The sequence below is a fragment of the Pistacia vera genome, unplaced genomic scaffold (assembly GCF_008641045.1).
Source record: "Pistacia vera cultivar Batoury unplaced genomic scaffold, PisVer_v2 Contig1268, whole genome shotgun sequence".
NCBI classification, from domain to species: Eukaryota; Viridiplantae; Streptophyta; class Magnoliopsida; order Sapindales; family Anacardiaceae; genus Pistacia; species Pistacia vera.
The window spans coordinates 241,473-259,832 of NW_022195323.1; the positions used below are offsets into that span (position 1 = coordinate 241,473).

The 18,360-nt window shown below is 37.8% G+C and overlaps 3 protein-coding genes across 5 annotated transcripts; 1 reads left to right on the forward strand and 2 right to left on the reverse strand.

Moving 5' to 3' along the window:
* Positions 1-626: 626 nt before the first annotated feature.
* LOC116121066 lies at positions 627-9,081 on the reverse strand. Of its 3 annotated transcripts, none has more exons than XM_031407021.1 (9): positions 8,091-9,081; positions 7,685-7,873; positions 6,909-7,001; positions 6,633-6,815; positions 6,450-6,552; positions 6,151-6,333; positions 3,115-5,594; positions 1,668-2,260; positions 627-1,228 (listed from the first exon to the last, which is right to left on the reverse strand). In XM_031407021.1, exons 1-9 carry the CDS (start codon positions 8,322-8,324, stop codon positions 1,084-1,086), a joined length of 4,203 nt encoding a protein of 1,400 aa, XP_031262881.1. In that variant the 5' UTR covers positions 8,325-9,081; the 3' UTR covers positions 627-1,083. The 3 variants fall into 3 exon arrangements, with proteins under 3 accessions (XP_031262881.1, XP_031262876.1, XP_031262889.1); XM_031407016.1 differs by having other exon boundaries at positions 6,151-6,336; positions 8,091-9,080; XM_031407029.1 differs by having other exon boundaries at positions 1,090-1,250; positions 6,151-6,336; positions 8,091-9,080.
* Positions 9,082-9,264: 183 nt separating this feature from the next.
* LOC116121204 (zinc finger CCCH domain-containing protein 1) lies at positions 9,265-11,581 on the forward strand. The gene is made up of 4 exons (XM_031407147.1): positions 9,265-9,458; positions 9,667-9,770; positions 9,863-10,686; positions 11,175-11,581. The coding sequence occupies exons 2-4, from the start codon at positions 9,734-9,736 to the stop codon at positions 11,280-11,282; spliced, it is 969 nt and encodes a 322-aa protein (XP_031263007.1). The 5' UTR covers positions 9,265-9,458; positions 9,667-9,733; the 3' UTR covers positions 11,283-11,581.
* A 414-nt stretch (positions 11,582-11,995) lies between these two features.
* LOC116121355 (phospholipase A1 PLIP1, chloroplastic-like) lies at positions 11,996-15,655 on the reverse strand. The gene is made up of 6 exons (XM_031407321.1): positions 15,644-15,655; positions 14,060-14,819; positions 13,213-13,728; positions 12,998-13,057; positions 12,503-12,919; positions 11,996-12,412 (listed from the first exon to the last, which is right to left on the reverse strand). The coding sequence occupies exons 2-6, from the start codon at positions 14,738-14,740 to the stop codon at positions 11,996-11,998; spliced, it is 2,091 nt and encodes a 696-aa protein (XP_031263181.1). The 5' UTR covers positions 14,741-14,819; positions 15,644-15,655.
* Positions 15,656-18,360: the final 2,705 nt, after the last annotated feature.

Genomic DNA, 18,360 nt, shown 5'->3' on the forward strand with positions numbered 1-18,360 from the left:
CTGTTCTTCAACTCCAAGTCAGCACAGCTCAGCCCACAACAGACCAAAGGCGTGTGAGGGTGTGAGACACAAGCCCAAACCGCCTGCCAGCGTCTTCCAGCCAGCCCAGAAGACAAGCAACCATCCCAGCGCAGAAAAAAGATCCCCACAACACCATCCCTTATTATATATCTTTTAAAGTAAATCAAATATATAGAACAAAAAATAAAAGAGTATATATTTAAACAATCACTTTTTAGACATGACATTTAGATCTTAAAGATTCTGATTCTCTAAGAAGCATGATGAATGAAATAAAACATCAAAGTTTAACCTAAATAAAAAGTAAGATATTATCAATTTGTAATATCGATTACAATCAATACATGCTACTTACAGAAAAAATAAGTGTTTCCAGATAATCACAATTGTCAGCAGTAGAAATTTGTGAACTATAATCAACATGTTTTAGAGTTGGAAGCTAAATTTGGAACATTTACTCGAGAAATCTACTTACATGTCAGTTCCCAAATAGGGTTTTTATTTATATTTCGTCTGCATACTCAGCACTCGCAAGAAAAGTAAATTTTCTTTTCAAATCAGCAATAATCATGAGAAAAAACAAGCTGACCATTCTACTCTAGATGTGAACATACAGCGAAAAAACAATTGATAGAAGTTATTTGAGTCTAATAAACAAGGAGAATTTCTCTCATCTAATCTTTTATCTTTTTGGCGGTGACATCACTACATTACCTTCGTAAACAAAAGTTCAGAGTTGAAAGCTTGTACGCTGAGCTTTATGAATAAAAAAGCTACTACATTCCCTGAAAGAAATCATGACGGAATAAATTTTATAACATGATGAAACCCTAAAATTCTAAACCTGAGTGTATTATACTTGGCACAGTTACAATGTGTGGAATCCTAAAACGAAAGCCTAATTACCGAGTCCTTGCATCCCACTTCAATGCCAGTCTGTTACATCCTTCAAAACAGGGTAGGTTAGAAATTGAGCTCCCGAGTGTACAAACAAGACACAAGGCAGAGCATGTTCCAGGAGAAATCATTAGATAAAATCAAATCATAACTTAAATCTCCTTTTTACGAGTGAGGAGAGAGCAAACAATCTTGGTTATGGGTGGGTTTTCCATTATAGTTTTCCTCACCATCATTCTCTCCCTGGTTTGGAAATGCAAGAGGAGGGAAATCCTCATCTTTCAACTGGTAATTCCTCTGGGCCACTGATCTGGCAATAAAATCAAAGCCCCCTGTTAAGATGATAAATCGACAACCATCACAAAACAATCCCAGATAAACAACAAGAGTCAACTGATAAAAAGGAATAAAACTGAAAGATAATCAATTCTACACTGAACTCATATTTGATAAAACTATAAATCATGTGTAACAAGTATTATAGCTAATACCTTTTCCTATTGTCTATATATCATTATCTCCATCATAATTTTAACCGCCAAATGAGCAAAAAAGCAGCCACCAGCAATTTTGCATTGCTGAATTTTAAGATATATGGGTATGGCTTGTGAGATATTGTGCCTACCAATACCATTATGAACTGGCTATTGGTGGGACATTATACAAGGGAAATATGCTTTTCAAGCTACCTGCATTTCACTAATCATGCAACTACTGAACTATCTAGCATAAACAAAATCATCAACTACCTCTGAATGTGGGGAGAAGGCTGATCGGGTGAAGACCGTTGACCTGAGGTTCCATGAAACCTCTGTTCATCAAATGTCCCACTTGATCTACTTCCCTCACTGATCTGTGATACTTCATTCGGACCTGAGGAACCCACTGGTCCAAGAGACCCAAACTCAAGCTGTTCAGCAGGAGAACCATAAGTAGCATTATGATCATAAGGATACAGCATGACAACAGGTGGCATCGTAGGTCCATTCAGTGACACCCCATTGGGGTTCATGGTTGAGAGTGGATACATGCCATATGCAACATTAGCAGAGCCACCCTGCGTGGAATTTGGGCGAAATGGACCATTCTGCGAGTGGTATGAATGGAAGTTATCATGTCTATGTGAACCCCAAGGCCTGTCAGCTTGACTCTCACTTGTAGCTAACCGGTCTGGCCTTGAGCTTGATTTATCAATTTGGCTACGATTATGGCTACGCCCAGAAGCTCGTGACTTGGAATTAACATTCCAGTTTCCTTCTCTTTCACCAAGGTGGTCACCTCTGTCATGGCTATAATTCCCCCTTCTGGTACTTGAGGAATGCCGGTCCCTTGGAGAAACCTTCTGAAATACAACAAAAAAGAAAATGGTGATGTTACCTATACACATATTTGACCATCAAGTGACTCAAAAGCAACTATGATAAGAGATTGAAAGAAACTAGCACTTTCACCAAAAAAAAAAAAAAAAAAAAACACCTAGCACAAGAACAAAGACAACCAGAGTTGAACATTGCACATTCAAGTTATTAAGAAGTTATTAAGGGCAGAGTATGCCAGTATGCTTCATCCCTGAAACTCCCCAAATCACACGGCACTAACTCACTACCTTCTAGAGCATTATCTTCCTAAGTACAATTTCTTTAAAAAAGGAGTAATGTATTGTGGGCAGTGGACTAAGAGTATGCACACAGTATCTGCAATCTACTATAGAGGGATTGAAGAGTGTAAAAAACCAACAATAAAAGCCAATGATCCTAAACCATTACTTGGCAATCATATGAAATTATATTCTTTAAATGACAAACTTTTAGTTACACAAGGTAGCAAATTAAGGGGTGGCCCTCACAACCATGCACATTTTATTCTTCAAAAAAAATCACTCCATTGTGGAGCAAAAGGATGCAAATGAGAACGTTACACGGAAAATACTATCCTTAAAATAACATGTTGGGAATTCTGTTTACCATAATACTGGTTAACACAATTAACATCGCAATACAAGTACAGTAAACCTGACAAATGGAACAGGAACTGTGATACTATATTTTAAGAAAAATTGTCATCTAGTGAACTGTGTACATGCTTCATGATTGTGAAACAAAGATAAAATTTTGTCAATGCAGAAAGAATATAATAGTGGATAAATAGAAATCAAACTGCCACTAGAAAAGAACGCCTGCTGAAAATTAATCTTACAGGATTTGGCAGGTAGGTCCCAGTCCCACCACGATATCTAGGCATTTCATCAATATAACGTTGGTAAACACCAGCAGGCCTATTAGAAGAAGATTGGAGAGGAGCAACAGGAACAAGGCGAGGCCCATAACCCATAAGCTGAGTTAAAAGATTCATGTTGGCCGAAAGGGGTCTTCCAGGACCATCCCATGGCAGTCTGCCTTGTAAATAGCCAGGTGGCACCATAAAAGGTGAAGGATAAATTAAAGGTGGAGATAGCCGTGGGTTTTGGCAAAACCGACCATATTGTAAATTTTGCCAATGGCTAAGAAAGTCGCTGTTAAGAATGTCAGACTTGTGCTCTGATGGCTCAACAGAATCAGACCTTCTCACAGAGTTAGAAGTACTCGATGCCTCAGACTGGTCAAGTCCCTCAGACAAATCAAAGTTTTGACCAGAATCACTGTTATCCAGTCCCTCATCCCCACTAAAATGACTTGTTGATGCATCAGTGGTTCCTGTCTCAGTTTGGTAGTTGCAAAATGGAACTGGAAGCATTGTAAGAAAAGGAACTGGTGGCCCAGTGGGATAAAATGTGAAGGGAAGCACCCCTGAATTGTCCATAGCTCTCTGTCGAGAACCAGGGCCAAAGAGCATTGGACCAATGGGAATAATCGAATCCGATCCACTTGTTTGAGCTTCTTCAGATCCTGGTATTTGATGCCTTGAAACATGTAAAGAACCAGCAGATTGAGGTCCTGTGCTTCTATCTGCCATTTCAGTGCCCATGTTTGGTAGCGGATTCCAATCTCTGTTATCTTCATCAGCCTGAACAGATGAATGTTCAGATACACTCTTACCTTTTCCATAAGCAGCAGTAGAAGCTGTTTTCCGACCCCTTTTTTCTCTTGCTGACTTTGAAACCTTTACGGATGATCCTTCCGAAGAACTCTCAGAATTGGTTTTACTTCTCAGAGAACTTGTATGTGAAGCAGGCATAGACCTCGAACTTGCAGATCTATCATCAAAGTGAACCTCATTACCTCTAGTATCTTGAGAATGGAAAGAATCAGCATGATCTTCCCTTGTTGACCCTCGAGCTTCTTTAGTGAATTTATGTGAAGTTCTTCGAGAAGAGCCAGAGCCACCTATTCGAGATGAAGGGACAAAGTTATAACCAGCAGAAGTTGATTGTTGCTTATCATCTGACTGAAGCATCTCAAAGTTTCCATTATCAAGATCGAATCCACCAGAGGCACCCCGTTCCTGCTCATGCCAGTGATCCTGCTCAGCCTCCCTAGGGTTCAAATCTGAAGGACCAAAATTTTCAGTACCAAGTTCATGTGAATCTTCCGGTTTTGAGGCCACTCCAATGCCAGGAAAATAATGGGTCATGTGTGGAGGGACCAGACTTTGGGGAAATTGCATATTTGCACCAGATTGAGTCTCAATCAAGGGAATATTAGGGAACATTCCACTTAAATTTCTGTGAGAATATCCCATTGAAGCTAGAACAGAAGGTGGGAATGGAAGAGGTAGCTGACCAGAGCCCATATTCAGTGGAAAATGGACCTGTCCATTAAAATTATGAGCAGCATTTGCCATCATATTCACAAGATCTTGCTCCTCCTGTTGCATCCCTAGTGTGCCCACACCAGAAGAAAACTCTTCCCCCATAGCACCCAAGACAAAATCATCATTGTAACTATTCAACACACTGTTTGAATCAGCAGGCGCATCAAGGCTTTGACGGGATGAGGTGTGGCTAACAGATGACGGATCATCAGTTGAAGATCTAATGTCATGACTCACCAAAATATCAGATTCCAAGTTCTTTCTCCGACTATTGTCCAGCCTTAATGAAGCAAGGTGACCTTTTCCACTATCTGAGGCTTTGTTAGTTCTTCCTTGGGTAGAAACTTCACCATATGTGTCTGTGAGCTCAGGGCTAGAGCGTGTCCTTGCAAAAAGATACCTACCTCTAATGTCACTAGCCAAGCTATCAGGCTTAAAACTTCTGAGAACTTTATCATTCTGCGCATTCTGATTGGTATTGATATCCCGTCTGACCTGATCAGGGGTCCTGGTGTTGTTCAAGTTACCATAACTCCTTTGGGTTTGGGCATGAGAAACTGTAGAGAAATAACTGCTTCTAGAAGTGCTTTCAGAGGGATGATTACCAAGTTGAGAGGGAGCACCAAAAGATTCATGTGACCTATCCACTTGAGTTTCATGACCAGAGGAAACCTCATTTCTTTGACCACTGGAATTTGAATTGGTATGAAGATTCTCAGACTCAACTTGATGGTCTAGATTTGATAACCTCAAGCGCCACAAGTCATTCCTTGGTGCATCAGGACGATGGCCACTACCATGTCTGTCCCAAGTGTTCATAAAAAACTGATTTACTTCATAATGTAGATCCTCTTTGGGGCAATCAAGTAACCTCGCCAACCTTTTAGCCCCAAATGCAAATGCACTACGTATCCTAAAGAAGTTACCTGCATAATTGAAACATATATGTACAGAAATAAACAAATCACTAAACATTCAAACAGATAATACAAAAGCCGGTCAAGATGTTACAACAAGAGCGTTAACATTTCACAGAAGATGTTATATGTTTATAAAAACTAAGGAGCCTAAGTGCATAACTTGATATTTTCTTCCTTTTAAACAGCAGTCTCTAACCTCACACAGATAGCAATTTTGAGTTGCAGATATATATCGGTATTAATGAATTTGCCACCACGTTCAGATTATTTTTTGAACTTCTAAGAGAAATTGTTACAAAAATGCATATCATCTACAAATGTGTGCTGGTGTACTTCATGCAGGCACAAACAAAGAAATGCAAGGAATGTGTTAAGTTAAAAATACGATCATTAAGATTTCAAATCAAACAAAAAGTAGATCATTTCAACCAAGTCTCAAACATCTTAGCAGATTAAGCCCAAAAAAGGAAAGTAGCATCTTTAGGTAAATATTTTAGAGCCCATGCAAGCAAAGAATGTGACACAAAGACAAATCTAGATACTGAAAATGTATTTAGTGCACCTTTACTAACACTGCGTCCAAGGTTGTTGTTTTCACGCAAAGGATCAATCACATTAAAATGTTTCGAAACAAAAGGTTGGCTCGGATTTTCTTGCCCAACAGGACAAACAGCATATGTAGTGCTACACGCATCAAGAAATGATTTGCTAAGCAGCAACACTCCGCCATCTTTTCGAGGTGGTTCTGCTGTAAAACATAACAATACAAGGAATGTTAATCCTGGCATATGGCCAAACATTTGCAAACTAGAGGTTAAAGTATCAAAACATTAATTAAAATCTTTAAGGAAATAATTCTACCAGTTACATCTGGAAGTGAACTGATGGGTACAGGACCCCAGAGGCTAAGACAAAAGTTGTCCCAGTCAAACTTACTAAAGAACTCTAGAAAACGATAAAGGACCTGCAATTGCAAAGGAACAAACATTCAGAAACATAAATAAACAAATGTAGAAGATAGAGATATTGTGGTCACACAGCCACCTCGAGTGGTCCAGAAAAAGAATTGTTGAAAACATGAAATATGTAAAGAACCAAGGTCTCTAGTGCATAAGTCGATATGAGTCCATGGTGAGCACCCAGTATACGGCTCTCATAGTAACACCAAGCTTTTATCAATATAATGCTACGCTTGAATAGATGACTGTGATTTATCACGTGGTCAACCTATGGAAGAGAAAAGAAAAAAATTCATTTAAAAAAGACACAAAAGCATTATAAAGAAAGATTCAATTAAAGGCTACTAGTATGGACATTCACCTCTTCAAGGAAACAAAGGGTGCATAACCCTCCAAGCTGGTTAAACGATATGTCTACCACAATATTTTCCACAAGACACTTTATTAGTTTTACCTGATAATAAATAAAGGAAAAGAGAGAGTTAAATTTACCACCAAGAAAAAAATCCATAAGGCAAGAAGTGCTAACTAGATTATATGAAAATTTATGCATACGTTATCCAAAAGATTATAATAAAGATTTAGTGGACAAATAAGCATCCTCTTTAATAAATATCACTAGTATAAATACAGTCGCAGCTAATTGCATTGCAAGACTTATGCTAAAATTTCAAGAGAAGAAAATGTGATAAATTAAAAACGAAGAGCTCCTTAACACTTGAAATTAAATTTAAAAGAAAAGGACAAAGAAGAGAGACACAATAAGGTTTATCTGTTCACGACACAAGATGAGATTCTTCAATAATCAACAGTATCCCCTAGCACACAAAATAATACACTATTTGGTATTGGGGCTTTCCCTTCTCAATAATCATGTATATCTTATCTATCTATAGCAGTTCAGGAATTTTTCATTGTAAGATTTTTTTTGCTGCTCTACCTAGTAGTTAAATGTTTATAAATCAACTAATGCAACTCCCCTGATTCAAAAGCCATCTACTGAGGTAAATCTCATGCATGACTTGTATTAAATATATTCACAATTGGACAAGAAATAAGACACCAGGGCTGAATTCAAGACAAGGTGGTCGACTATGTAAAAAACATTAAAGCTTTAAGGAAACCATTGAAACCTACTTCTGCCTGAATGTATTGAACCTCCTTCACATGGAATTCAGCGTGCTCATTTTTCTCCTCATTCTCCAACATATCGCGCACCTGATGTGCCCATGTGTCCTTCAAATTTTGATTATCACTGAAGGCTGTTAAGTCAATGTCCCCATCAGGCAAATACGTCTTAAGGGGAACGGACCCAAAAGTGAAAACCTGTAGATTAAAATGGACACAAATAAATACCGACATAAGAAAAGATGAGATGAGTATGCAAAAAGATCTGCCCACTATAAATTAACCCTAGTCTCCACCCATTTATTTTGTATCTTTACATTAACTTACTACTTAAAAACAACAATAAATTCTTATAACAATACAATAAAACAGAAATCCTTATATATACACGTATTTATCAATAGAAAAGGCCAACCTGACAAGGGAAACATTTGACTATGAGGCGCTGCACATAGTCTGCAACAGCACTGCGGCGCTCCTCAGAGAAAGAGTTTGGCTGAATGCAGGCAATAAGCTCTGCAGTTCTGTCCTCGGCCTTCAACCATCGTTCCGAGTCAAGAACTCGGATGACTGAAGCCGCCTCATTGGGCAATAAACCATTTAATAATAGCCCACTTGGTGGCTCCGTCCACCCTTCATGCTCTCCCATGCAATCCCTATGATTTTCCCTCGGCCAAACGTAACCCAAAATGTCTCCACCACCCGCAACAACAAGACAAACAGATTTAAAACCACAGCAGGTAATACAATAACTACTTGATGATGTTTTGCTGGATTAAACTAAGTTATTCGCATTCAGATAATTACAGTTTTTATGCTGCCAGACAAAGAAACTTGGAAATTAGTTGAGTTTCTCTAATATTTTTCTGAAGTAATACTAACAAACATTGGGGTATTGTATTACCTAAAGAAAAATACAGAATTGTAAATTGTAACAAATTGAATCTACCGAGTAAAGAAAGGTGCAAACCCTAGGCGATTAATAACCAAGCAGAAGAAAATCAGTGATAAAAATTGGGGTTGGCTTAAATTATGAAAACCTAAGAAGAATGTTTTGAACCGAAGTATGGGTGTGTCGGCGAATCAAAGATGAAAGTATAGGGATGGTTGTTTGGACGAAGAGGGACAAAGACAAAATAGCAAATGCGAGAGGCCAAGATTGGGGTATTAAATAAAATGGCGGAAAGATGAGGGGTGTGGATCAATATTAGGTTTTTATTGAGAGAAAGAGAAAGGGCGTGTTTGGTTACAAGAATAAGGAATTTTGGAGGCGAAACGAGAGAGGGACGATGAGGAAGGAAGTTAGCACATTCAAGGGGTTTTTCTATTTTTTAAATTACAAATATATTGAGAAAGAGAGAGGATGATATAATCTGGGGAAGGAACAGAGAGAGAGAAAGAGAGGAAACATAATGAAAAATTGTTTTTGATAAATTATTACCAGCGTTCTTTTCTTTTCTTGTTTTTCCTGACAGAAGGGCTAGGCCCAATAAAAAGCTCCGGCCCAATAAAAAGCTCCGGCCCAAGTCGTCAAAGGTATCTTTTGAGACAGCACCGGTTTTCAAATTTATACCGTTTCGTTCGTTGAAACGCACAGTTGGTTTCTGATAAAGCAGTACGACATCATACCGTCTAAATTCGGTTTTTGAGACAGCAACGGTTTTCATTCTCCGAACCCGCGTTGGATTTCAACAAACTATTCATAATTGAAAGGAGAGCGGTTTACTAAAAACCCTAATTCTTGCTCAGCAATTCAACTCCTGGAAATAATCCTTCACAGTAGGTAATTGATATATATACTCTTTCTATCTCCATTCTGGAACTTTGATTGGTTATGCATTCGATTTTTAGTTTCACTGTGTTCGTCCAATTAGGGTTTACGCATTCAGATCATATGTGATTGATTTTTGGGTGGTTTTGTCTTTTGAATGTTAAAGCAAATGAGTTTTAACTAATTTACCATTTCGGTACTGTGATTGCCGTATTTTTAGGTTCCTTCGCTGTAATCTGATATTCTGTGGTTACAGCATTTTTGAAGCTTCGCGTTTTTACTTTTAAATGGCTCAGTCAGGCGAAGCTCAACAGTCAGAGCAAGGTTTGCTTTTATTTTCTTTTTCGCCTTGTTTTATTTTCGTTTATATTAGCTGTTGTCATTTCCTGTTAATTCTAAAACTTCTGTATTTTCAGTTTGCAATTTCTTTAGAAAGCCATCAAAGAATAAGAACATTAGAAAAAGAACTACGGATGAAGAGGAAGAGGAAGATTCAAAAACGGAGAGTTCAGTGTTACAGAACCTCAAAAAGGCACCCAAGTCTGATGGGAAGCTATTTTTTTCAACTGGGTCCTCTAAGAGCGTTAGGTCCACTGAATCAAATGCAGAAACTGATAAGCGAATATTTCAGTTTGAGTCTTCAAAGGAAATTCAAGTACAGCACGACAGCAAAGCAACAGCAACTCTTGAAACTGAGACTGAGTTCTCAAGAGACTCTCGTGCTCTTCGTGAGAAAGTCCTTAAGCGATCAGAGGAGGCTTTGAAGGGAAAAGGTTCAGGTGATGAGAAATTGTATAAAGGGATTCATGGATATGTTGATCACAAGGCTGGCTTCCGAAGAGAGCATACTATTTCAAGTGAGAAAGCTGGGGGTTCGCATGGCCCTCTTAGAGCTTCTGCTCATATAAGGGTATCTGCAAGGTTTGATTATCAGCCAGACATATGCAAAGATTACAAAGAGACTGGTTACTGTGGGTATGGTGATTCATGTAAGTTTATGCATGATCGAGGGGATTACAAGTCTGGGTGGCAGATGGAAAAGGAGTGGGAGGAAGCAGAGAAGGCAAGGAAGAGAAATTTGGCTATGGGAGGGAATGATGCGGATGAAGGTGACGAAGTTCCAAGTGATGAAGATGATGATGACGCGTTGCCCTTTGCTTGTTTCATTTGTAGACAGCCTTTTGTGGATCCTGTTATGACTAAATGCAAGCACTACTTCTGTGAGCATTGTGCTTTAAAGGTATAATATGTCCCATTTTTATCATAATGACTAATGAGGCATAATCTATCTAATGTTTGTCCTTGATTTTGTTGTATATATATATTCATGTATGAATTGGTTGATTTTGTATCTTTGGCCAAATGGTTATGCAACGTTTTTCTTATATGAAGATTAGAGCTTCTGTTTACATTTTATTCACACTAGATGTCAACTTGTTATACTTCCTCCAAGAAATGTCTTTGGGGAAATTGCAGGTTTAAGTAATGTTATAAAAGCTTGATAATGGAGCTAGAATTCTTATTTTTCTTTGATTTAGAGAAATGTTTATTACTATTAAACATAGTCAATGTTTAACATTTTAACGGGTGTGTTTTCTGTTTATTTTGTACTTTAGGTCATAATTACAACTTTCTTTTCACTTTCATGTCTAATACCAAGTTCATATATCTTTTCTCATTTAATCATAATCTAACTCAAGTCCCTCTTTTGTGCTTTTCTGTCCCCAGCATCATGCAAAGAACAAGAAGTGCTTCGTATGCAACCAACCAACACTTGGCATTTTTAATACAGCTCATGAGATACGCAAAAGGATGGCTGAAGAGGGTAGAAAATAATCTCATAAACTTCTTTGCCTTTTGGTCCTGTGGACTGTAAATCCTTCTTCAATGTCAATGATTTACACGTATCTTTGGGCAGATGTGGAATTACTGGGTCAGGTTTCGAGCTACCTCCTTTGGGTGATTGTTTAAGTGCCCATGCTTGATACTTTCTCTTCCCTCTTGGTGGATGATTAATAATAGTTGACGATGATCCTATATTGTTTACATTGGGTATCGTCAATTTGTAGTATTTTTCCCAAGGATTTAACATGATTTAAACTCCAGAAACAAAGTAGTATGGCCATCCTCTGAAGTCTTCTTCTGTAATGTTAGCAATTTTCTTTGTAATTTCTTTCTTAATTGATCTGATATTGAACGGTTTTTTATCACCATTATAGTACATATATGTATTACTTGAGAGTAATGTACTTTTTTGCCCTTAAGATGCTCTGCTTTCTTCTAATTTTATTCTTCTTAATACTTTTAATGGTATATATTCCGTGTTTCAACTAGTGGAAAAATTATTTCGATGAGAGAGTCCATATGCAAAAGAAAGAGGAGAAACCTGTGCAATCTATTTTATTAACAGTGTTAGTCGGTGATGAATAACACATTCATATGGGGTAAGAACTTATGTATAGCAGCTGTACATGAAAGAGATACACACAAAGAGAGAATAAATTAAATCCCCCAATTTAATGTATTAACGGATCACCCCGTAAATGGCTTCAAACACCAGTCATAACCTCCTTCGTCAACAACTTATCACCCTGCAAGTTATTTTCATGGCTCCAGGAGTGTGGAGAAGGTGAAGTAAGCAAAGGCCATAATAGATTCCTCTGTTTTCTGGCTTTACGAAACACCATCCTTGTATGTTGTCTAAGAACTCCATTTACAGCTTTCAAGTAATTGCTTGAGTCATGGTCTCTTAGGATTGTGCCTTCTGAACCATATGCAGTAGGATCACTTAGAGTATCTAAAGGGTGGGGACAGTTTAGGAAGGAATTTAATGCGCTGGTGTACCCAAACTGGGTCTTGTCTAGGGCATATAGAGCATTCCCCGGAGGAAGAAGTGGATGCGAAGGAGATGATTTCTCATTCGGTTGGAGAACAAAAATTTTGCCCAATGGAGAGTATAACATTTTCTGCATAAACAACCAGACGGTAGTCAATAAACTTAGAAAGTAGATTGAAGAATGGTTGTGACTTTTTTGTATCATGAATGAGATACTTACATTTTTATTTAGACAAGGGTGTGATCGTAAGGGACCATTCAGACGCTTGAGGACTAAGGCCACATGGTTGGGATAGTTGCAGGAGAAGGCTCTAGGTACAATATCTCTATGCATCATCACACAATGAACATGGCTCTCGTCCAATCCCAAATAATCGAGTATCTTTCGGCCTCCACAGAACACAGACGGTGAACCAAAGGTAACTACTGGTCGAAGACAAGAGGGCTTGACAATATTTCTAGTCAATAGCATCAAATTTACAAGAAGAGAGAGACTACCACCAAGCGAATGACCAGTAAATTGAAGCTTTGCACGATCACCATATTTATTTACATGGTCCATGATCTCTGGCATGAATTGCTCGTATATTCCTTTTGCAGCTTCATAAATTCCCCTATGAACAAGCACATCTGTTCCCTGAGAGAAAGGCAATAAGATTTTAATGATGTTAGTTTTCTTTTATTATTCTGATTGAAAGGTGCTCTTTAAGCTCACCTCAAATCTAGTAGGCTCGAAGAAAAGATTAGCTTGCCAAGATGCCAGGGAGTCCGATCCCTGCAACAGAAAGAATACTAGCATGTCAGGCATTCAGTAATACTAATGTCAATCTGTATTGAAAATGAAGAAGAATAACTGTTTCATATAAACACTTCATGGTTGCTAAAAAATTATGGATATGAGGTAAGATGGAGGAGGAAAAAAGAATTGACCTGAATCACAAAGCAGCGAGTGTATGTGCTTGAATCGTCACAAACAAACCATTCACAAGGTGAAGAATGAAGGGACTGAAGATCCTCTGCAGCCTCTAGCTTTTCCTTCTCTCCTGCTGCAACAACTGCAGTCATTGTTGATGCTGCTACGTAAGCAGCTACCTCTGATTTGTATACTCGAGGAGAATTCCCTTCAACTTCTTGTGGTTGGTCTCTATTGTCACATAAATTTATATCAGCATCCTCGCGTGAATCAGAGCCAAGAGACAGAAGGTCCTTAGCACGGGATTGAACATAAGATGCAGCTGATGCCGCAATCTTAGAAGCAACAGATGGTCGAGTTGGACGTATCTGCTCAAGTTTCAGAGTGTTTTCTGAATAAGATTGAGCGACTATTGGGTCGGGTACAGGAATAGAGTCTTGATTGAGTTCATCTTTTATGGCAGCTGCCTCTGCTTTCTTTTCGAGGGAAGATGTTACAAACTGAATGCCATAGTACCTTCTCAAATCCTTAGCCTGCATATTACGAGGATGAATTTATTTCTTTGTCTAGCTAGATATGTTTAATTTACTCCCAGCTACTTTGATAATAAAATGAGTAAAAGAAAAACTATGATTACAAATCCTGGGAAATTAATCATTTTCTCTTCTAATTGTTTCTACAATCCAAAGTTAAAATTTTAGCTAGAATAATTAGTCGATGCCATGTTATCAACTAGACATATAGTGAAGTTCAAAAAGCTTTGGACAGTCCTCAGACTAGCCATTCTATTGGTTGTTTCTAATTAAGAAATTGTCTAATTGGGTGATGGGCAAACATGATGTGCAAGAAAAGAAAAGCACATACCTTAATCTCAGGTATCACATAAGCCATGTTGCACAAGAAAGCCAGTTGAGAAAATAGCTTGGTATCAGACAATGGTACTCTAACCAATAATCTTGAGAAGGATTCACGGTCATATCTAACTTCACCTCCTTCTTCGACTTCAGAACCATAACCTACCTCACAACCACCCTCATTTGCATCACACTCACGAAAACTATTTTCATCCTCTTCACGAGCATCTTCTCCATCTTTATTCTCTTCTTGCGGCCTACTCGCCCATTCTTTTCTGATTTGCATAAGCCTCTCCACCCAATTTGCCCTATTTATTTTCCTTTCTTCTTCACTGCTCTCCTCAGCATCGTCAACAACAATATTCATGTCCTTCTCTTCTATATTCATATCTTTACTCGTTTCAGGTTCAAATAAAAACGATCTTACTGAATTTGGGATTATAGAGCTAGTTATCTGAAATGGGAAGAATCCAACTGAAGGGCTGCTCTTCAGTTTTGGTTGTGTTGATGCTGCACGTACACGATTTATAGAGTGACAAAGGTTGTTATCAGAATAAGACCTTCGAAGACCTGCTTGTTTACAAAGATCTTTGCCTGACTGTGATCTACGAAGACCATCATTTTCTCGGAAGATGTCTTTAGTTTTTGTGCCAACTGGGGAGGTAGTAATGCTCACTGTTGTATATGCCATCACTTGTATCAGATTTTTGTTCCACAAATGCTAGCACTCCTCCTACTGATAATTAACACTTTCCACCCCTTGGCTAAGCCTGATAAATAACCAACCTCTTTTAACGAACAATGTATAAAAATACATATATAATTAGTACTGAAACTAAAAACTTGGAGATTTTGGCGGAGTTACTGAAAACAAACTAGTTATGGCAACAAACCTTATAAAGACACCTTGGAGAACCAAGAACAACCTCGATAACAACAAGACGATCAAGATGCCACAATGTTTTTGCATTTGGTCAAATTACCAAATTATAGGCTATCGGCTTATGGCTATATAAGACTGTTACGAAATTGAGGCTATACAAGTCATTAAAAAAAAGACACATAAATAGGTTTGTCCAAGATGAGGTTTCCATCACCAACCGTACTTAGAGTATGTGTTAATCTAGGTACTAAACGGTAAAGTTTTAGATTATACTTGATTACTTTTAGCTTAATGGAATCAAATATGCTCCTTCAGCGACTAACATTATCACTACTGTTAAATTTCATAACGGTGACTCCTATCCTCCTAGGTTTACTCACTTCACTAATATCTTTAAGCAAATTTAATCCAATATTTTCGATTCTTCTATGTTCAAACGTAAACTAAATCCGGGATTGAAACTTAAATTTGAAAAAATTCAAAGTAGAAATATATTTACTAAGAAAAAATTTTTGGTTACATTGAAATCTATAATATGCAAAATGAATCTCTTAGAAATGGGGTTGTTGAATAGACTTTGAAGGTGTATGGTTCATAAAAAGACATATGCAGACGTGGTCAGTCCAAACAGTAGAAGGTTGTGTAACGAAATTTGTCTTAAGCGAAAAAAGTTTGATGGTGCTGGTCTTAATGGGAGGCTCGAGGCTTTACCTTTCAGGTTACCGTTCCAAATCTAAGTATCTCCCATTCTTGAAAATGTCCGTCCTCGATTATATCTGCCACTAATTACAAAAATTAGGTGGTTATAGAAAAGAAACTAAAAACTAAAAGGAGTGTTTCACATAGGGGTTACAACTTTGAAAAGCATGTGGTCACATAATTCTATTAAATAAACTCTTGAAATTATCGAAAATTTTAAAAGGTTGGGACCGACGTTGTTTTAATCTTAATAACTCTTTATCAAATCGGAACTAACAAAGCCACTATTAAATATATAACGTTTATGAATATACCGCAACTTACAATGCCAAAGTAAATTATAATTAAATACAAACTAGGACTGTATTATTCAGTTCAACCCAATGAAAGAAAAGGGGAGAAAGAAACTGCACGGGGATTGGGCCCAGCCTAGCCTGGCCCAGACCAGGGGGAAACAGCACCTAGATGAGTTGTAGCCATTTTTTAGCTCTAATTTGGTTGATCAAACAAAAACTTGAAGAAAGTCAGAGAAGGAAACTTTTGTTGAGTTTAATGTAATTAATTAGTAACAATAATTCTGATAATCATATGCATATAGAAGACCGTAAACTCGGAACAAAACCGAAAGAGCTTTGTAGAAAATCAAAAGTACCTAGAATATTCAAGCCTTCATGCTGTTATTTCCTTCCAGAATCTGATCGTTCCAATGGAAGTGACGGCGGCATTGAAAGGGAAAGCTAAATTATACATGTATATAGCTCACATTGACATAATCCCATCAATGGAATCTACCAGAAACAAAAGCCTTGACATTTCAAAATATTTAGACAAGGAAGCTAAGCGGCAACGGGAATGTGAATTTTTATGTTGTTGTTTGAAGGTGTATTCGGACAAGACGCTCAATTATCGCGACTCTTATTTGTACAATTGGTTTCTTTCTCTTTGGGGAGATCTGAGTAATTTATATATAAGAGGAATCGATTCAAAGAATCGCCTGAGAAAGTGTCCACGTACCAGAGAATCTAATCACGTGGATGTTTTATAAGCGTTACCACCTTTAAACATGTAATTTTTTTCTTTGACGTAAATGCCCCTAATGTATTTATGAATTTGTGGGATTTAAGGAAGTGGTGAGTAGCCAAATGTGTGGTTGCATGAAGGAGTGAGTGCCAGTAGGCTACACATTTTGTGAGCTTGGTGGCATGTGCACCTCCTGCCTTATTTGTTTTGCTTTCCCGCCTATTCCAGTGACGTTACGAATTATGATAGAAACCGAAACTGCGCCTACATCTCTTCCCATTTTAAACACTTGCCACGTTTTCTTAACAAAGATTCTAGTTCTACCACCCTCCTCCTCCTCAGCCCTCCCCCTCCCGCTCCCCCACCGTCACCGAATCTCTTTTCTTTGTGTTAACACGTGTCGTGTCATGTACCTTAATGACGTCACTCTTCTGCCCACCCAGTTCTAACTTCTCACGTGTTTTTCATGTCTCAGTGTCAGTGCTTCCTCGTCTTTTCTAATGGACTGGGCATACGTGTAATTAGTTGGGTCATGTTTCGGCCCGAGATTTTGATTTTGGGTCATACTATATCAGTTTGCTACAATGTTATACTCACTTAAACTGGAGATGAAAACTTCTGTTGACGTTTTTTATTATTTATTGGGCCCGTTTGGATAGGGTCATATTAGATAACAATAATATTTTTAAATTGAACAGATCATGATGTTTAGTTGATTTATAAAAAATTATTCTCAAAATCATATATGTCAAACAGTGACATTTGGGGGGTAACTTGTCGAGAATATTAATACCTTGTGTTTATTGGGGGGGGGGGGGGGGGGGTTGGTTCAATTGTATAATTGGCCAGGTCTGTGGCACTACTGGTGGTCGACGTTGGCCAGGTCTGTGGCACTACTGGTGGCCGACGTTGGCCAGGTCTGTGGCACTACTGGTGGCCGACGACGACGATGGTGACTGGTTGCAGGTAGTGACTTACGGTGGGTAGGGATGTTCTTGTTAAGTTTAAAACGTTTTTGGTTGTTAGAGTGTTTTTGCTAAATCTGAAAAGTGGGGGGTTAAAAAAATTATTTAAAAAATAATAATAAAAAATATTATTATATTACTCCCTTCGTTTCAATATAACTGTCGTTTTAAGTTTTTACGCAGTTTTTAATAAATCAAAAACTATGCAGAGAATTGACTTTTTCCTTATATTGCAGGTGGGAAAATTTTGTTTTCTTCGCTGCAACACATGTGTGAAATATTAAAATAAAAAGAGAGAAATTGTGAAAAAGAAGAGATGAGGGGAAGAGATAGATAAAGAGAGAGAGAGAGGAGTGTCGGGCAGGGTGGAGAAAAAGGTAGAGAGAGGAGATGGGGGGCAGAGTGGAGAATGAAGATGTGAATAAGAAAACATTGAAAGACGAGAACGTCATCTATTTAAAAAAAATTAATACTCTCAAAACGATTTTTATAAAGAAATAGAGGGAGTAATATTTAAAAAAGAAGGGTAATTTAGTAATCTATATAACATACCCATCCATTTATCCTCTCAACCAAACCTATTATTTACCAATTTATTCGAACCAACGAAATACATTTTCTAAACATTTATAGTAATCTTCAAGGTGATCTTTTTTTATGTCAATATAATATCCCCTATAATAAAATATTATATGATCCAAACACCCCCTTGGGTTGTCAGTAAATGCCCATGACAATTGATTG

What these genes read in the sequence shown, in the direction of transcription:
- LOC116121066 (XM_031407016.1), bottom strand. Translation starts at nt 8,324, where the DNA reads ATGGGAGAGCATGAAGGGTGGACGGAGCCACCAAGTGGGCTATTATTA. An exon ending in TGGACGCAGTGTTAGTAAAG is followed by an intron (nt 5,595 to 6,150) that starts GTGCACTAAATA and finishes TCAATTATGCAG; the next exon opens with GTAACTTCTTTAGGATACGT. An exon ending in CCTTCTCCCCACATTCAGAG is followed by an intron (nt 1,229 to 1,667) that starts GTAGTTGATGAT and finishes TTTTATTGCCAG; the next exon opens with ATCAGTGGCCCAGAGGAATT.
- LOC116121204 (XM_031407147.1), top strand. Translation starts at nt 9,734, where the DNA reads ATGGCTCAGTCAGGCGAAGCTCAACAGTCAGAGCAAG. An exon ending in AGCTCAACAGTCAGAGCAAG is followed by an intron (nt 9,771 to 9,862) that starts GTTTGCTTTTAT and finishes CTGTATTTTCAG; the next exon opens with TTTGCAATTTCTTTAGAAAG. An exon ending in GTGAGCATTGTGCTTTAAAG is followed by an intron (nt 10,687 to 11,174) that starts GTATAATATGTC and finishes TTCTGTCCCCAG; the next exon opens with CATCATGCAAAGAACAAGAA.
- LOC116121355 (XM_031407321.1), bottom strand. Translation starts at nt 14,740, where the DNA reads ATGGCATATACAACAGTGAGCATTACTACCTCCCCAGTTGGCACAAAA. An exon ending in ATGTGATACCTGAGATTAAG is followed by an intron (nt 13,729 to 14,059) that starts GTATGTGCTTTT and finishes CGTAATATGCAG; the next exon opens with GCTAAGGATTTGAGAAGGTA. An exon ending in CTCGCTGCTTTGTGATTCAG is followed by an intron (nt 13,058 to 13,212) that starts GTCAATTCTTTT and finishes TTTCTGTTGCAG; the next exon opens with GGATCGGACTCCCTGGCATC.